Raw genomic sequence first — 19,737 nt, 5'->3', positions numbered from 1 at the left:
CTTAACTAACTTGCTCAAGGTTAAAGAGCTAACAGAAGTGTGACCTACAACTTTAATCCTCATCTCATTTGCCTACTAACCTGTAATTTAAGCATACCTCTATACTGCCTCCTCCCATTCGGGAGTTGAAATCACCACGTACACCCCGAAAGTCAGCTTGGTCTTTTTCTCGGATAATCTCTAGTACCATTTCTCTTGCTTGCTGCATAAACACAAACAAAAAGCATTATGAGAAAAAATTCCTGAAAAATGATACACCACCAGGTGAAATTTCAAGAGCAAACCCTCTTAACTTGGGTTTAAAGGCGCTCAGCTTTAGGATAATTCGCTTACTGCTTATGGGACATGTAGGGATGCACGTATCAAATTTTAAGTGATGTGTTCTTTACACTGCCCAAATGTCCACACAGGTAAGGGTCCACCTTCTATAAAAAGCCTCAGTTGGGTGAGCACATCTGCGTGTGGTCAGAAATGGATTCCTATCACTCCTAGGTGTTTTTAAATGTTTAAATCTTTTTCTTTCTGATCAATAAAGTGGATTAACCTAGATGTTTCTTGGTGCCATTTCTTTCTAGCAGGAAGGGCTGTCTAAGAGCGCTGCCCACTGAGGGCAGGTCCACGAGACAGAGAACTTTGTCAAGGCTTTACATCACAGAGGCACTCCAGTAAGTTAAAAAGAAAAGGCTGAAAGCTAAATACATTGCTTTCAACAAACAAACAAACAACAACAACAACAAAAGGGCAAGCCTATCTTATTTCTATCATCTCCTGGTGAGACTTCCTTGTGGACATCACTATATCCCAGGCAGACTCAAGTGTCCTTCTCCCCAAAACACACACTTGGTAAGTCTATCGCTGCATGTCGGCCAGCCCGTGCCAGCACCAGCCACACAGGAATCTGTGCTAAAGACCTACTGTACCTTACAACTCAAGGGAATGTGAGAACTGTGTCTAGGAAGAAACAAAACACACCCGTCAGCAATTTGCATCTTAGGACATTTGGAGAAATCTGGGTATGTACTGGATACCAGATGATGTTTTACAAGTAGAGTTTTCTTAGGCCTGGTTATTCTTAGGTGATACATGCTTAAGGATTTAGGGGTAGAGTCATAACATCTGCCACTTCAATGATAAAGAAAAACACACACATGCACACACACACAGCAAAACGTTAGGCAGGCTGAACAGGTATATAGGTGCCCTAAAGACAGCAGACTCCATCTCCTAAATGAAAAAAAAAAAGTGAAATACAGTTTTAAAATTTAAAAAACACTAAAACCCATTAAGTTAAAACTATTTCCTGCAAATTTATGGGACATTAATGATATATTCTTTGCTTGAGGTTTTCCCTACAAAAGACACCATCAAAGGCTGTGAGAGAGAAAGAAGGCCTCTGAGGGAGGCAGTCAAGTAGCAGGCACTCTGTGGCCCCCCGCAGCCTTCCACAGGCCTGGATCTGACACCACCACAGTACTGGAGCCCACGGCTGGATGTTGAGCAGGGTGGGGAAAGGTGAGAGGCAATCTGGTTCCTTAAATGCCCAACTGTTCACACTGAGAGAAGGCCGGGAGCTCTGGAGGAGACAGCACATGAGGACTCTGGCCTGATGGAAGTGAAGGACCGCATCACTGACTGGAGTCCCCAGGCAGAACCATGCCCACCACTGCCCTCACTCCTGTTCTAAAACTGTTATTTTTACAGGTGTACCCTGACCAGCTTAGCTGAAGGATAGGGTTCAGAACTGGGAGAAATATTTTGCCAGGGACTGGAAACGTTCACTCATCAAAACCCCAATGCTCCTGGAGAAGACCCATTCTTGATGGCAGCCTGGCTCACCGAGGAGCCTCACCCTGGAGCTACTCTGAATGTGGCAATGGCAAGACAGGCTGCAGGTGGCAGAAAAAAGTACATCTGTGTTTCACTGAGGACAGACAAAAACCTTACACTCTCTGCCTACTTGAATTCCTGCTACCAGCAAGACATGGAAGGATAGGACCGCCCCAGGGGATTGAAAACCAAGCTCCTTACTGCTTTCAGCCAGTGGGGCTGTCTCCCCTGGCAGCTCGGGGCACAGGACACTTGCTATGAGGGTGCCCAGGCACTTGGGTGGCTCTGGTACCTGTGCTCACCTCCAACCTCAGCTGAAGGGCTTGCAAAATAAGCCCAGAAGAGAATGAGGAAGTAACAGCCAAGCAGAGCCTGCATCTAAGCTGACCACAGGTCAGCAAATCAAAACTGCACCTGGAAGGATGACACGGGGTAAACAAAACAAAACAAAAAAACCGCCCTGAGCTGCGCCACCAGCAGAAGCGGGGAACTGTTCTGCACACGCACAGTCCAGAACAGTCACCACCAGCCTCAGATGTTACTGGGCATTTGAGGTGTGGCCAGTGTACATGAGGAGCTCAGTTTTTATTTAATTTAAGTGAATTTAAATAGCCACAAGTAGCTAAGGCCTCTGGTTTTGGGCAGCACAAACCTAGATTCTTTTCATCACCAAACTTTGCTGAGGAGAGCAGTTTACCTTCAATAACAGAGCAGCCAGTTTCACAATTACTTGAGGAAGATAAAAGCTCTAGGGTACCACCAAGTGACAGTCCCACAGCCAGGACTCACCCAATCCATGGCTCTTTCCTACCTGTACTTTAAATGCATCTCCAGTGATACGAAGAGGCTTGTCTGCTCCCGTGGGCAATGGGCCATCCTGGATCATGACCATCTTCACTCCTGTCCGCTCCTGTGGGGAACACACACCGGCACAGCCCTCACTGTCACGAATAACGCAGGGCAGCACAAAATTGGATCCAGTCACACCCACAATAAGCCCAATTTTCACCTACCACCAGGGACTGCCTTCCAACCTGGGCCATGAAGCTGGCTTCTGTGACAGCAGACATATAGGTTGAGTAAGACCATGTCCAAATGCGAGATGTAAAACCATCTCCTAAAATGATTCCAGTCCCCAGAGTACCTAAGCACTAAGGAGCTACTTTCACTGAATGCCAGGCACTTGACACACACTCCATCTGACATTATGTGATTAGAACTTCCGTGGAACTGAGAGTCAAGTCCTGCCATCTTTCTACTTTGGCGTGTAACGGCTCTAGGTCCGGAGCTAATGAATGGGGGACCAAAACTTGGAGGCTGGGATCCCAAATGATAAACTCTCAGAATCTACATTAGGATACCACCCTTACAACCGGAACCCAAGGACCGGGTTATGAGATGGCACACAAGGGAAGCCACAATCCTTTACTTGCAACTGCAAAATCCCTTTTCTGAAAGAAAAGTCTATTTATAATTCATCTGGCAGCAAAACTGAACTCATGTCAATGTATTTTTTGCTTTTCTCCGAGTGTATTATTCTACTTAGCTACAGAAATACGCATTTGATTTCAGGGTACTACCCCAGAACTTGCTGGGAGTGTCAAATTCTGAAACGTGTTTGGTGCCGAGTCTCTCAGACAAGGGATTCTGGTACTAACAGGAGCTAATGCTCATGGAACATTCACTCAGTAACAGGCTCTTACGTAAGAAGAAAAGAACAGCTATTATTTCAGCTCCATCACAACAGTGAGGCCTGCACTTGCCCCTTCTGACACACAAAGACCCTGAACCTTCAACAAGTAAATGAGCACATTTAAGATCAATGAGGGAGGAAGAATGCTGGGTCCGAGCCTCTGACTCCAAATACTGCACTTTTATCTGAGATGCTATCCTCTGATGATAAAAGCAGCCCTCACAGAGCTCACTGCCAAAAAGGCTGCTCAAAGTTCACAGGGGCCCTGAAAGGGCACACCTGCCCCAGTACTTGGCGTCACACTTGGCATCAGGCGTGGCTGTGGTGTATGTTCAGAAGCTGTCTGTCAAATGGAGGAAGGAAGCCCCAGCATCATGCTGTGCAAAGCCAGCCCAGTCAGGGAATGCCGGCCGTGAGCAGATCTCCTGGGCCAGGAAGCTGAAGACCTGCCGAGAGCGGCCGCTGTGCTCCGCGCTCCGGGCTTACATACCTGCAACTGCTTGATTGTTTCCCCTCCTCTGCCGATGACCAGACCCACTTTAGATGCGGGAATGAGAATCTCCTGGATTGTGCTGTTGCTGTCTATGTCATTATGAAAGCCAGGTCCATTTCGACAGCGGTCCACAATCTGTCCCAGGAGCCGTTTGGCTTGTCTTTGGGAGGGAAAAGAACCACAAGAGAACCAGCATTAAATGGAGGCTCTAGGTGTGCAAGACAGGGAAATAGCACTGAGGGAAAAACCTGCGGGAGTCAGGGCAGCCCTCCATCCAGCTCCAGCTCCTGCCCCAACCCGGAGGTCTCTCTGCCATCCGCCACGCTACCGGGCTGGAATTTAAAAGCAACACACACCATAGTACCAATGCTGCGACACAGAGCCTTGCCGCCCCTTTCAAGCCTGCCCCCCTGCTCATGCTTATGTCTCCACAAAGGTGTCGTCTCCTATTAGGATGCCAGCTGCTCTGGAGGCAGAGACCATCTTTTATTCCTTTACACCTCTCTGTTCCCCCATCCAACATGACCCTTCTCACAGAGTATACTCAGTATACATTTGTTAAATAAATGCAGGCAGGAGAGACAGCCAGCAATGAGAAAGATGGGAAGAAAGCAAGCAAGGATTAGTACTCACTGTCTGAACTCCCATACTCCACGCTGCTTCTTCATAACCAACAACACTGCTCTATGACTTTTAAGCTAAGGCTATGAATCCCAGTTTGGTTCCAAGAGGTGGGAAAGGGGGAGGCAGTGCTGGATGCAGCTGCGCACTCACAGACACCTGCTTTGGGCTTTCCATGGCAGCCAAGTTGGGACCCTGCATGTCACATGTCCTGCCATTTGTGTTGATTTCTTGGGCAGCAGGGGAGGGCAACTGTAACATGGCGACAGCACAGCCCAGACCACCAAAGTCATCTGCTGGGCCAATTTCCTTTTCTGCACCAGAATTTCTCCTGGCTGTTATTTCTCGTATTTATTCTCTAAATTGCCACACATGATCTGTTTTTTGGTTTCTCTAATGGAGAAGAATTCAGCTACTAAACAGACTGGCTGTGCTGCTCACTGAAGAAAATGAAATTTGTTTCCTCCTAAAGTTATAATCCCACTGCCTCTGGTCCTTGGGTAGACAGGAAGCAGGAACGGTTAGAAGAGTAGTAAGAAAGAAGAGAAAGGCAGGAAATAGATGTGGCCTTTTGTAGTCTTGAGCCTTTGCGTACAGAATCAGCTTCGTGTATCTTCCCAGTTACAGCAGCTTTTTAATATTTTGCTTGTGTACTAGATTAACCTGTGTTGGAAGAAAAATGCTTTGACTCCAGCAAACCATCCAGCTTGCCCTGTAATGCACACCTGCCAGCGATATTTATTCTGGTTCACTGCTTGCAATGTGATGGCAGAACAAGAGAATTTAAGCTCATCTAGACTCCCTGAGAAATGGAAACAATAAAACAACCCTACCTATTGAGCCAGATATAATCTTAGCAGTGCTGGCCCCAAATGCAGTGCTGCCCTGTAGATTGAAGGACAGCAAGCAGGCTGTAAGTCAGTATGTTTCCCTTTCCTGGGAGACTCTTGGATTTAGGACACCTGCACCTGGTATAAGGTTCTGAGTTTGTGAGTAAAAGGGTAGGAAAGCAATGTTAGTCTTAAGGCTGTTGCAAGGGCGCCAAAAGTCAAGACATCCTCTGGCCAGTCCATACGGCCCTCTGAGTAGAGCAAAGGTCACGAAGAGTTGACTCATTTGGTTCACAAATATCAGAAGGGTAACGGGATCAGCCTCCAGCCAAAAGACCTGGTACCAGGATTCTCAGTAGCTCACCAAGTGACTGGCTTACTAATCCAGACCTGCTCAGGTAAAGGAGGTGTTAACAAGGAAGAAGTAAGTTGATTAGAGCATTCAGGTGGGGTGAATGTACACTCCTGAGACCCTGGTTTGAAGGAGAAGTTATGACAGCTGTGGGGGTTTAGAACGAAGGTGATATCTCATGTACTTAAGGTAACAAAATCCCCTGGCACAGAACCTCCCAGATTTTTTTCCTGTGGCATTATTTGCCTGTGTGGCCAGACTGCAGCACAGATTCACAGTGTTCAGTAACAGTGTTGCCCTTCCATTTCTCCCCATTTGGGGAAGGAGGAAGAAGAGTGAAAGAAAAAGTAAATAAAATAAACTTACTCAATACTTTCTGGGGTTCCGGTAAGTACACAGGGCCTCTCTGGAATCCCAGAACTCTCTATAAGAAGAATCAAGAAGATGAAGGGTGTTGGTGGGCCCCGGCACATGCACTCTGCCTCTGTACAGACTCTCTAGGGCTGCTTCCTAGGCCAGCCCCGCAGAGGCCCAGGCTCCCAGAAAAAGACAGTTTGCTTCCACTTGTGGACAGAATATGAAGCTGGTAGCTCCACCCTGGGTTCTCGAAGCAGAAACAAGTCCCACAGGGGAAGCTAGAAGGACGTGACAGGGTCTGTGAGTTGGTCCTGATTACCCGTCGTCTCAGCTTCACTTCTGAGCCATTCACACGCTAGTAATTGTTTCAGTCCCTTTATCGTGCTACTCCTCAGTTTCTCCATTTGCAGCTCAATGGTGATGTGTCTGCACACGGCAAATAAGCTAGTACACTAGGAAGGAACTTCATGACACACATATCAGGACATACCAGTTACTGCATGAATGTCCCAAGAGATCAGTGACCATCTATGTGGAACTAGGCCATTTAACGAGAGAAACACGTCACTTTCTAACACCACACGATGCCTCATTTTGTTCCTAAAAAATGGGCTTCTTAAAATCCTTCCTCAAAAAAATGAAAGAGAAACAGCTAACAGGAGTTACTGCCTTCAAGACACTGTAATATGTATCTTTTAAAAGGACAAACATTTTTCTAGTCAAATGTCCTTCAAACCCCTTCCTTTGCAATGGAAAGAGGTCTAGCTCAAATTAGATGACAAAACCATAAATACAATAAAAAACTGTTCTTCACTCCATCTCTCTCCATATTGCATGGTCAAAATGAACCCAGCTAGGAAAGGTTGGAAAACATGTTCAGTGAGTGCTAATCCAGCCAGGACCCCCAGATATCCAGTTCCCACAATGGGAAGGGACAGTCTCATCCAGGGGAGCCTCCCCTGATGCACACAGTCAAGGAGTGACCCCAAAGCCGTAGGATTCCTACAGGCCCCACTATGCCACTATGTCTGGCGTAATATTCTGGTGCAGAAAACATAGGTCCTCGAGTGGCAGGTGTTTGGGAAGGGGCCATGTCTGGCCACAGAGCTGAGGGAGGGTTTACCCCAGAAGCCAGATACGAGGCCTTATCTCCGGGCCCACCTTTGCTCTGATCCTTCTGGTTCTCATCTAGGAGTCCAACTCCCGAAGTGCACGGAAAACACCAATCGCATATACTTACCCAAGCAACAAGCAAAGTACCGAATCTGGAAATTTTTGCAAAATACTGATTTCTATAAAATTGGTATCTATTTTTAAAAAGCCCTTACCTGAAGCAATCTGAATTTTGCAACCAGATTCTGCTTGAATCCGTGAAATCTGCTCACCTCCCCTGCCGATAACTGAAACAAATTGAACAGGGTCAGAATACACGCCCCCATTCCATATTTCACCACGCATGAATGATGGAATTAATTCCACAAACTGTGACACTTGGCTCACAACACTACACATCGAGTTGGCCCCCGTGAGCCCATCTCCACTCTTTGGGCATGATGGCAGCAGAAAGCCCGTGTGAAACAGCCTACAGGCAGAGGGGATTCCAGCTGAGGGGAGGAGAGGTGGGGAAGGCGGGGGCATCCACAGCCCAGTGCTCCGGTTTCTCCCTCAGCCTGAAGAGACCTGCAGCACTTCAGAGCGGTGGGGAACGGCATGTGCAAAGCATTCTACTACAGGTGACACTCACAAGAGAGATTAAAACAAAAAGAACATCCTGGCAAAGGAGCTCAGAAAAAGAGAGAGAAAAAGAAGAGACAGGAATCAGGGAAAAAGTAGACAACATGGATACTTACTAAATCCAACCATTTTGTCAGGCACTTTGAATTCTTCTGTTATTACTGTCCTAAAAACAAAGAACATTTTGGAAAAAATACAGAATACAGAATTTTGCAGCCATTTTAGGTCCCCAAATTGCCCATACTGGCAACGTTGCAAGATAAAAGCTTAAAATACATCAGGCCAATCTGGCCAACAAATCCGCCACCATCTACAGAGAGTGTCACGTAATGAACCCTCTGGTCAATCATTCCTCCCAAAGATCTAAGCCTTTCATCTCCCTGTGTTAGAGGAAGAAACCTCGGGTTTTCATGAAACCACCACCTCCTCTAATAGCTACCTTTTCTTCCAAAGCACCTCTCAGTGTTGCCTCATTCTGCCTGGTTAGGTGCTCTCTAACCAACGGGCCATCAATCCCAGGTCATTGAAAGGTCCTCCGGGGTTTTGGGAGATGTTTAGACTTCCATTGTCCTCTCTAGATGAAGAGATACCCAACTTTTCTTCAACATTCCTTGTTTCCCAATCTTTTTATTGTCTTCTGGCCTCCTTTCTAATTTATGGATGTTTCTCAAGTTGAGATGCCCCAAATGGAATCAGTATCTGATGGAGGCGTAATCAGTGTTGCCAGAACAGAATAATTACCTCACTTACTCTGCAAGGTACTTCTGTTAAATGCTATCCCATCTATTATGTGCTTTTTTTTTTTTTTAAACTACTATTGCACTGGCTTTTTTCAAACAAACCTTCAAATCTGCCATACAGTGTATTGTGGACAATGTCCAATTTGCCCAACACCCCAGAAAGCAATTAAATCTCAACATTTACCTTGGGAGGACGCTAAATGCAAGTAGTTAAAAAAAAAAAGGGCAAGCATTTTTAAATATCTCTCACACAGCTGGATTTTTACCCATCATGGAAAAGATTGAATAAGTGCATATTTTTAGGGAGAGTGCATTACTTAGAAGAAATGCAACAGCATAAATAGCACTTGCCACTGTATCATTTTGATGGGAACAACAGTCTTCTCCTTGTGGAGTTTATACCCTCAAGCTTACGTACAAGACGGGATTCTCTCCACCTCCTGGAATATACGTGTTCTCCCCAAATCAGGCAATTCATTCCCAGCTTGCTAATCAGTAACACCATGGATGTGAATGTCAAGTCTTGCTGTCCCAACGTGTCCTGCAGCAGAAGCCAGGTCCCTGTCAGGATGTGCTTCCTGCATGTTGTGAGGGATGACGGGGCTCTTGTGCCTGTGGCCAGGAGGCTGCTGCTCACACCATGTGTAGCATGAGCTCTCTACTCTGTCTACTCTCAGAAAATATCACCTGGGAATTGACTAGAGGGGCTTCAACACTACTGCAATACAAAATGTCACAAAGCCCAGGCAGCTCTTGGCCCTAAGGAATAACTTCAGCAGACTCTGAGCAAGAAACATACCAAGTCAAACTGCTCTGGGTTTCCAGGAAGAAAACGTTCTCATCTCAATGCAAGGCTGAAACTTGTCCAAGGTACAAAATACAAACACCTTGGAAAAGAAAATCCTGACTAGTTATGGCTTTATAGGAAAGTCAGCATTTGATACTAATGATCACCTCATTTAAATTTTTCAATTCATCAACAAACAAAACAAAGCAAACAAAGAAACAATAACAAAAAAACCCAGGATAAAACTCTTGTTTAACTGATGCCTGGTGATTTCTAGAAACTCCCAAACAGCTAGGTAGAATACAAGATGACAGAATTGTTCTGCTGATAGAAGGTTAAGGATATGTTACAGCAACAGATACACAGCACAAAATTCATCCTTCCGGAAGAGAAACTGTGGCAGTTTCTTGTATAGGTTTTCCTGTTTGAAGGGCGATACACTATGACCACACATACCCCATCTTACAGACTGGCCTTTGTAAAACTCGGAGCTCTTTCTGTATCTCTCTAAATCCTCAATGTTTGACAGAAGGCTATGAGGGGACACAGAAACAGATAATCAGCTGGGCTGAGGCTCTCTGGCAGGTCCCTACCACTTTGGAGGGATGGAACCCTGGCTTCTGGCCTCCCTGCCACACACTAGCCACCCACCCATACTTCCTGGGCACCCAAAGCATTCTCTTGTGAGTGTCCGACCCTCACACTTCGAGGTGTCCCTTCTCAGGTGAAGAGGCTGAGGATTAATTAAATATTGGCAACACCACAAAACCAGGTGGGAAAATCTCATTCTCTCCTTTTAAATTATGTGTACACTGGTAGAAAGAGCAACTCCAATCTTCTACAAGTATTTTAAGTTACTGCAATAATGGCTGATTTTTAATGCCTTGTATTAGTTTATCCCTGAGCTGACACTATCTTGGAAATGGCTAGCAAAAAATTCGAGTCTTAAAGAAGCCTAACCCATGCTTTTTCACACACTCAACCTCTGACTTTCTAGCACTCTAGTACAGATGGTGGATCAATAAACAATTAGAAATGATCAATAAATAATAAAACATAACCCACTGCTTACCTTTGATGTACCAAGGCCCCTAACTGGTTACCTACTGTGGCAAAGAGAAAGAGAAAAAAAAAAATCAAAGCATTAGCACGGATAAACTAACTTCATCCTTACCATTCTTACCATTTCAGGGAGGGGGGGAAAGAAAGGCAGAAAGAAAGCAAACAGTAATTTAGGCTCAGTGGCTGAAATGAATGCGTTATATGATATGAAACAGGAGGGGACATCTTGATCAACACAGTCTCTAACCCAGTGTCCAGCTGAACACAGGATAAGAAATTGATCTGTGTGTCCACATGCTGTGAGGCCTGGGAGAAAATCCTGCTAGCCTAAATCCCTCTAACTTCCTACCTCCCTCCTGCTCTGGATCCAAACTCAATGTAAAGACGGAAAGAGATCCTTTTTTAAAAACAAATGAGAAGATTTACCCTCCTTGGATGTATTGTTAAGGACTGCCCCACAGCAGCTGTAGTCATGAGGAACATGCACATATGCTCCTCCTGGCCACGGGGCAGGAGATGCCCCCTGGCGCCCCCCCAACGAACCCCCCTCCCCCACCAATAGCATAAGCATCTGAAGGAGAGGATCTGGCCTCCTCCCTCCACAGGCCTCGTCACGGACCCACCAGAGCAGTCCATGTGCAGTGGACACTAAGAATGAGCAACTGCCGTTCAAGCCCATTTCACAGAGACAACGGTGCCAAACAGCCTCTTATTATTAAAACCAAGTCTGTAATCACATTCCCACAAAACCACTTTAGCTACGCTTTTTGTTCCAGTTTCTCCTCTTTCAGCTATTGATGAGTGTCTCCTTCCCCAGCCATCAGCAAAAATGGTTCTGTAGTGTTTCTCTTTTGGAAAATGCAGCTCAGGAAACACAGTCAGCAAACAACGAAAAGTACAAATCCTAAACATATCACAAAGAACCGACCGAACGCACCTTACAAGATGCTAAAAAGGGCATTCAGAAATACGTCTTTGGGGAAAGTTATTCTAAGGACATGAGGTAAGTCGGAAAGGCTCGATTCTACCCACTTGAGGTCAGAGAATGAAATGGTTTGACAACCGAACTACATCTGAAACAGGGAACCAACTGCTCTGCTTGTGCTCAAACTCAGTGCTGTCATTCTCTGACTGGACAGTAAAGAGACGAAGGAGAAAAAGCAGACCGTGACATTTAAAAAGAAGAAAAAGCAAAGCAAAACAATGCTAGCAAAAAGTAAACGAAGCTACTGAGTCAATACCATATTTCTTCTGGATCGATAACAAGATAATGGTCTACAGCCAAAATATTGACACTCGACACTATTAATCTGCTTATCTCAGGGATACGAGAATTGTTTTTTATTGATGCTTAAAATTTTCTCTTTGCATATCTGTTTGAATATAACATTCTTGCTTGGAACAGGTAGTGCTCACAATTCCCATTTTGCATGAAAACTGGACAACCGCGAGGTCAGGAAAGGAATCCTCACCACAGACTCAGCCCCTGAATGGTGCTGGGGCTGAGACATTCCTGAGGGAGGAACGTTGGTGACGTAGGGCAGTGGGGAGGAAAAGAAACACACCAAAGCAGAATGTCAATGACAGAGCACCTGCGAGCTCGGTTAGCTGTTCCTCAGTCAGCTGAGCTTCCCTGAGTGCTATCAGAATCCCCCTCTTCGTGGGTAAAGAATCTACTGAAGCCAGAAGAACTAAAATGTCTTGAAATGATGAGAACGCAGAGGAGAGGTACTCAGCATTCCTCAGCTGGGGCAGAGGCCGCACCGTGGGTTCTGGTTCACTGTGTTGTTTAGTAAAGGATGTCAAAGGGCCGATGATCTTCAGAAATTTCTGTCTCAGCCAGAGAAGCCACAGAAACAAAGGGCAGTGCTACCATAAAGAACTCCCTGAGATTCACAAGAATATTCAGAGGGCTGCTGTTCAAAAGCCATTTGAAATTCTGTACTCATCACAAAAAGAGCAATTCCTTTTTGTTGGAAAAGTATGTGTTACAGGTGCCACGCACACAACACCATTCCAACCAGCCACAGTGGAGGCACTCACAATGGCCAGAGATGGAAATGTACACACAATCATCCCAAATAGACAGGCTGCGGAGAGCTACACCACTGAGAGGAAATCAGGTTCAAGTCCAGAGTCAACTCTGAGCTGGCAGATGCTTAGGAAGGATAAATCATCTCCCTCCTCCATGCAAATTCTGGAGCCCACCCAAGGTTGAAACATGCGATTACAGTTTCATTCCCTTCAGAACATTCCCATTTGGTGCCTAAAAACAAAAACCAGCAGTTAGATCGGGGCACTGGGTACTCATATGGCCAAGTTCTATGTCCAACTCCAGGAACAGGAACCTCTCCTTAGTCTTCGCAATGAGGAGGGGTCACACTGAGGAGGCAGATGGGAACACCTATCAAGTTCAATTGAATGGAACTACACTCATTTTCCTGTAAAAAAGGAAAAATGCTGGGTAAAATCAGTCCTATTTCCACTAATGGCGTGTGCTGGTTGACAATGCATCTTCTTGCTTCCAAAGGTCCCCTTGGAGCAATTCCAGCACATCCAGGTGTAGTTTTCATTTCCCTTGTGCACTATGTAATACGACCTGCCTGGGCTGTGAGTCATTCCACAAAATCATAAATTCTTTCTGAAGAGCAATACTCTGCCAATTTTAATAATAATCTTAAAAAAAAAAAAAAGGTCAGGTCAGGTGTGGCCACTCATGCCTGTAATCCCAGCACTTTGGGAGGCCAAGGCGGGCAGGTAACTTGAGGCCAGGAGTTCGAGACCTGTCTGGCCAACACGGTGAAACCCTGTCTCTAGTAAAGCAAAAAAAAAAAAGAAAAAGAAAAAAATACAAAAACGTGCTGGGTGTGGTGGTACACATCTGTAACCCCAGCTACTTGGGAGGCTGGTGCACAATGAACCCAGGAAGGAAGTTGCAGTGAGCCGGGATCGTGTCACTGCACTCCAGCCTGGATGATAGTAAAACTATCTCAAAAATAAAACAAACAAAAACAAACAAAAAAAGGTGATCAGACATTTTTTCCCTGCTAATGAAAAGAAAAAAAAGACTTCATTTTTTTTCCTCCTCTGAAAGAAGCAAAACAGCACTGGGAAATACACGCAGCTTTGCAATATGCATCAGCTTTTTTTTTTCTTTTTTTCTGAGACAGAGTTTCACTCTTGTTGCCCAGGCTGGAGCGCAATGGCGCGATCTTGGCTCACCGCAACCTCTGCCTCTGGGTTGAGGCGAATCTCCTGCCTCAGCCTCCTGAGTAGCTGGGATTACAGGCATGTGCCACCACGCCCGGCTAATTTTGTATTTTTAGTAGAGACAGGGTTTCTCCATGTTGGTCAGGCTGGTCTCCAACTCCCGACCTCAGGTGATCCACCTGCCTTGGCCTCCCAAAGTGCTGGGATTACAGGCGTGAGCCACGGTGCCCAGTCACATCAGCTTTAATAGTTACACCCCCACTCCCACCCTGGCGCAAGGATTCCTCCTTCACAGCAGCTCGGCTAGCACGGGCTGGCACCCACACAGAATCACTGGCCAGAGGCAGGTGAGTGAGTCTGTTGTAGGGGGGAGGTGAATACCAATTTTTATAACTGCAAAAGCAAATAACCCAAATCTTCTTTAGATTTTGAAAACAATCCTCCCTCCTCTGCCTCTTCTTTGGATTTGCAGTCTCCTCTGACTGACCAATGGCTTTCCACGCCCCACCTCAGGTCAGTTAGCGGTGAGGATTCAGGCAGTTTTTAGAAAGCTTTTCCCCCAGGGACACTACAAATGCCTCCTGTGTTCTAGGCAGCAACTCTTGCTCCAGGGCCACAAAACACTGCTATGCTGAGTTCAGCCGAAAGTACTTTGGCAAGCATAATTTATTAATTGTGCAAATTATTTTTAAAAAGTGAAAGTAAATTCAAGTTTATCTCATAATGTCACTCCTTTTCGTTGTTGTTTGAGACAGAGTCTCGCTCTGTCTCCCAGGCTGGGGTGCAGTGGCGCGATCTCGGCTCACTGCAACCTCTGCCTCCTGGGTTCAGGCGATTCTCTTGCTTCGGCCTCCCAAGTAGCTGGGATTACAGGTGTGTGCCACCATGCCCGGCTAATTTTTGTACTTTTAGTAGAGACAGGGTTTCACCACGTTGGCCAGGCTGGTCTCAAACTTCTGACCTCAGGTGATCCACCTGCCTCAGCCTCCCAAAGTGCTGGGATTACAGGTGTGAGCCACTGCGCCCAGCCAATCACATCACTCTTACTTGTAGGCTACTATAAACTTCTGTGAGTGGAAAGAACATCCCCCACCCCCAGCCACACTAGGTGCTTTCCTGGGCGCCTCACCTGCATGAACCTACCTGGTCTTACAAGAACCCACCTTTGAGGCAGCTACTGTCACTGCCATTCCCATCTAACTGAAGAGGAAGGTGCTATCGCACTGCACCCAAGCCTTCAGAATGGCATGCAGGCGAGGGGCCTGTGCCCGTGCAAACTCTGCACCCCTTCATCTTCCCCTGTCCTCTAATCTTGTGGGTTTCAACACTTATCACTGTTTAATTTTGTGATATTAAGTCTCTTGATCATTCATCTCACAGGTCAGTGCCTTCCAGGTGCTGAGCACTGTGACAGGACCTGAGGATACAACAATCTAACAAAGTCACCTTTGCCCTCAGGGAGCTTAGAGTCTAGTAGGGAAGGCAGAAGGCAACAGATGAGGGGCCTACCCTAGCCTCCAGGGACACGTTGGGCCCTGCACCTTCTCCCCAAGTGCCTAAGAGGAAAAAGAATTCTATGATACTATATTCATAGCCCTAAGCTTTACTTTCATTTACGCCAGTGTCATGAAATCAATACAGGGGGTCATAACCAGCTTTATTAAAAAATGAAAGAGAAAACAGAATGTACCATATATAAAAAGGGTAATGTATTTCATAAAACTTTCATTTCAGTCACATATGTGTTTTAATACATCTGTACTAACTAGTTCTGATGGAAACAGTTTTTCTCACATGGGGAGTGGTATTTTTTCTTTTTTGTTTGAGACAGAGTCTTGTTCTGTCACCAGGCTGGAGCGCAGTGGCACAATCTTGGCTCACTGCAATCTCCACCTCCTGGGTTCAAGCAATTCCCCTGCCTCAGCCTCCTGAGTAGCTGGCACTAAAGGCACGCACCACCATGCCCAGCTAATTTTTTGTGTTTTAGTAGCGATGGGGTTTCACCATGTTGGTCAGGGCGGTCTCCATCTCCTGACCTCGTGATCACCTGCCTCGGCCTCCCAAAGTGCTGGGATTACAGGCATGAGCAACCGCACCCGGCCCGGGAGTGCTATTTCTTAAAGTTTGAAAATAATGAGATATAACCCTCATGATAATCTGATAAGGCAGGTTATCATCAGGTCCATTTTACAGACGAGGAAACACAGGCTCAGAGACGTTAAGGAATTTGTCCAGGGTCAAACAGCTAACGACTAGCAAAGCTGGGATTCAAGCCTTGATCTATCAGACTCTGAAGTTCACATGTTTAAGTACTAAACTATTAGGGCACATGAGACAGAGACCCAGGTTCAACTTCCCTTCTGTCACTTACCATGTATCTATCTGGCCTTGGTCAAACCACTTACTACTTCAGAAACTGGTTTCCTTATCTACAACAATAAGGAGTTTAAGCTTCAGGTTCCCTTCTGGCTATGATCTTACACCACCCCCTCTCCTCCAACTCAATCCCTAACCCCTGGCAACCACTAATCTGTTCTCCGTTCCCAAAAGGTTACACAAAGGGGATCATGCAGTATGTAGTTTTTTGGGACTGGCTTTTGCCACCCTGGAGATTCATCCAAGTTGCTGCATGTACTCAGCATTTGTTCCGTTTCACCACTGAGTAATATTCCACGGTATGGCTGTATCGCAGCAGAACCATTCATCACTTGAAGGACAGGTGGGCTGTTTTCAGTGTGGGACTATTACGAATAAAGCTGCTATGTGAACAGGCTCCTGTGTGAACATTTTCATTTCTTGGGGATAAATGCCCAACAGTGCAACTGTGGACCATGCATAAGTGCAGGTTTAGTTTTGTAACACTCCAAAACTGTATTCGAGAGAGGCTGTACCATCAAGTTGACTCTGGAAACCTATGAATCCTCTTTCAATTTGGCAACTACTTTTCTTCCCTATTAACAGCCACGAAGAATGTAACAGGCATTGTACACGAGCTCAAGTTATATTTTTGTCACAACATTGATGCCACAGGTTTAGCTCATTCATTTTTGTGGAAAATGTCTACTATTTTACCCAGCTGGCTAAGCCAACTGTCAACCAACCAGTCAGATCATGCTTTGCCAAGGTGAAAAATCTCACTGCCTTTTTCCAACTTACACGTATGTATGTACCCATGTAACTATCATCTCACTTCTAAATTATAATCCTAAAATGGATAGATGGGTGAAGGGAGGAAGAAACAAATGGAGGTGGCTGAGGTGGGGGGTAGGGCACAGAGCCTTTGCCAGGAGTCGTCAACTGGATAAAATCAGACCCTGTCCCCCTTCACTATTTCTTGGTTTTTTTTGGAGACAGTCTTGTTCCATTGCCCAGGCTGGAGTGCAGTGACGCAATCTCGGCCCACTGCAACCTCTGCCTCCTGGATTCAGGCCATTCTCCCACCTCAGCCTCCTGAGTAGCTGGGACTACAGATGCACGCCACCACGTCCGGCTAATTTTTGTATTTTTAGTAAAGACTGGGTTTCACCACGTTGACCAGGCTGGTCTTGAACTCCTGACCTTAGGTGATCTTCCCACTTCAGCCTCCCAAAGTGCTGGGATTACAGGCGTGAGCCACCATGCCCAGCCTCCCTTCACTATTTCTTACCAAGGCTCTACCCTTTGTTACCTTGGGATTCTCTATTCAGAATTCTTGCCTGGCCCCACTGCTTGGGGATTTTTCCACCCCAGGTGACTGCCCACTGTACACCAAAAGTGGGGAATGGGAGAAGGGGTGTGGCAGGAAAGGCACAAACTTCCAGGGCAGACGTGACTCTCAGAAAGGCCCATTTTAGGGAAGAGGGCAGATAGGAGGCAAGGAGCTGGAAAAGGACCCTGCGAAGCCTGCCCATGTCCACCCGCCCCTGGAAAGCCTTCATCTGCTTTCTCTCTTTCCTCTTCACAAAAGGCAAACCTTCCTCCTAACCGCTCCTACTCTCAGGAACTAAGTTTTGGTCTTGGCTTTTCACCCCTCCAGCATCTGTCATCATTCCCCATTCAGGGAAAGTATCAACACCTCTGAGATTCACTTTCCTCTTTCCAGAGTGGAGACTGGTGCTGCAGCACCTGCCTGGGGTGCAGGTCACAGGCAGGGGTCTGGGTATCATGGCTCTCACCACCCACTACCACTTGTACCTCCTATCTCCTGTCTCTCCTTAAGGTCTTGGATTTTCAAATGTCTTTTCCTCCTCATTCCTTTTTCTCCTCCTTCCTGTCCTCCTTTTCAGTCCTTGCCCTATGCCACAAGTACTGAAAAACAAAGCTTGGAAAGGATCATAGAAATAGTCTATTTCACTCTTCCTGCAAATAATTCATTCGGCAGTACGCCCAAGAATTCATCCTTTACCCCATAAGAATACAGGAATTTCCCCTTGTCTATGAGGGATATGTTCCATAGACCCCCGGCAGGTGGCTGAAACCATTGAGAGTACCCAACCCTGTATATACTATATTTTTTCCTATACATTGGTGAGCGGGTAATGTATAGTGTGGATACACATGCTACTCAGAATGGCGTACAATTTAAAAATTAGGAATTAGCTGGGCGCGGTGGCTCATGTCTGTAATCCCAGCACTTTGGGAGACAGAGGCAGGTGGATCACGAGGTCAGGAGTTCAAGAACAGCCTGGCCAACATGGTGAAACCCCATCTCTACTAAAAATACAAAAATTAGCTGGCTGTGCTGGCGCACGCCTGTAATCCCAGCTAACCGGGAGGCTGAGGCAGGCAGGAGAATCGCTTGAACCCAGTGAGCCAACATCGCACCACTACACTCCAGTCTGGGTGACAGAGCAAGACTCCATCTCAAAAAAAAAAAAAAAAGGAATTATTTCTAGAATTTTCCATTTTTCCATTTAATATTTTTGGCAGTGGTTGACTATGGGAAAACGAAGTCATGAATAAACGGGGAACAATTCTATTATCAAAATTAGGAAGTGTGGTACTACATAAAAGGTGCTTTCTTCAGCAGGTCACGAAGTAAAAAGAATAAAAAGGAAAAAAAAAGGTGCCACATAAATAGCAAAGACGAGTCTTTGGGAGAAGGGGCAGGCACAGTTTCAACGCCCCTTGCATGGCCTTTCCGCCGCCACCCTAGTGGTGAGGAATAGTGCTGTACTCTCCCAAAGCCCTGGTTTTGGTGCCACCCGCTACACAGAATGCAGGGGAAGGTAAGGCCTGCTTAGTTCAACTAAGAAAGCTCCTTAAAACTCTTTGAGGGGCCGGGCGCGGTGGCTCAAGCCTGTAATCCCAGCACTTTGGGAGGCCGAGACGGGTGGATCGCGAGGTCAGGAGATCGAGACCAACCTAGCTAACACGGCGAAACCCTGTCTCTACTAAAAAATACAAAAAAAAACCTAGCCGGGCGAGTTGGCGGGCACCTGTAGTCCCAGCTACTTGGGAGGCTGAGGCAGGAGAATGGCGTAAACCCGGGAGGCGGAGCTTCCAGTGAGCTGAGATCCGGCCACTGCACTCCAGCCTGGGCGACAGAGCGAGACTCTGTCTCAAAAAAAAAAAAAAAAAAAAAAAAAAAACTCTCCTGAGGAAGAAAACTCGAAAGGCTTTGATCTTGGATCAGGAGAGATACACAGGGGCAAATGGGAAGTGACTTCTCCGTCTGTCCATCAGCTCTGGGCAAACATGAGAAAGCACTTGTTTAGGTGGTCAGGGCAGCTGGACAGTGAACCACGAGACAGGAGACTTGTTTAAAGAAACTGGGGGAGGGGTACTCTCTATATACTTCCCTAACTAAAGATGAAGAAAATGTTCATCATCTGATGAAGCTGATTTTAGCTGAGGACTGGCAAATTAAGCTTGAGGGCCAGCTGCCTGTTTCCATGAAGTATCTTATTGGCTCACAGCCATGCTCATTTGTTTATACAGATGCTACAGCTGTTTCTGAACTCCAATAGCGTAGCTTAGTAGATGGGATACATAGCCTGCAACCTTACATTTATTTTTGTTTGTTTTGAGATCACTATGTAGCCCAAGCTCA

At 46.2% G+C, this 19,737-nt stretch overlaps 1 protein-coding gene across 7 annotated transcripts in view; it reads right to left on the bottom strand.

The window, feature by feature from the left end:
• Window positions 1-19,737, bottom strand: part of FUBP3 (far upstream element binding protein 3) — a 58,694-nt gene that overhangs the window by 17,338 nt on the left and 21,619 nt on the right. For 5 of the 7 annotated variants that reach the window (XR_004433201.1, XM_033194065.1, XM_033194085.1 and 2 more), the window contains 7 exons: window positions 10,507-10,540; window positions 8,024-8,073; window positions 7,502-7,573; window positions 6,183-6,240; window positions 4,011-4,173; window positions 2,639-2,737; window positions 98-202 (listed from right to left, as the gene is read on the bottom strand). Coding sequence is in view for 6 of the 7 variants with exons in the window: in XM_033194065.1 (XP_033049956.1) it covers window positions 98-202; window positions 2,639-2,737; window positions 4,011-4,173; window positions 6,183-6,240; window positions 7,502-7,573; window positions 8,024-8,073; window positions 10,507-10,540 (581 nt within the window). In the remaining variant the exon portion in view is untranslated. The remainder of the gene's footprint in view (window positions 1-97; window positions 203-2,638; window positions 2,738-4,010; window positions 4,174-6,182; window positions 6,241-7,501; window positions 7,574-8,023; window positions 8,074-10,506; window positions 10,541-19,737) is intronic. The other 2 variants (XM_033194076.1, XM_033194047.1) reach the window with 1 other exon arrangement.

The sequence above is a fragment of the Trachypithecus francoisi genome, unplaced genomic scaffold, assembly GCF_009764315.1.
Source record: "Trachypithecus francoisi isolate TF-2019V2 unplaced genomic scaffold, Tfra_2.0 Contig01585, whole genome shotgun sequence".
Lineage (NCBI taxonomy): Eukaryota > Metazoa > Chordata > Mammalia > Primates > Cercopithecidae > Trachypithecus > Trachypithecus francoisi.
This window is presented reverse-complemented; position numbering and strand designations above follow the sequence as displayed.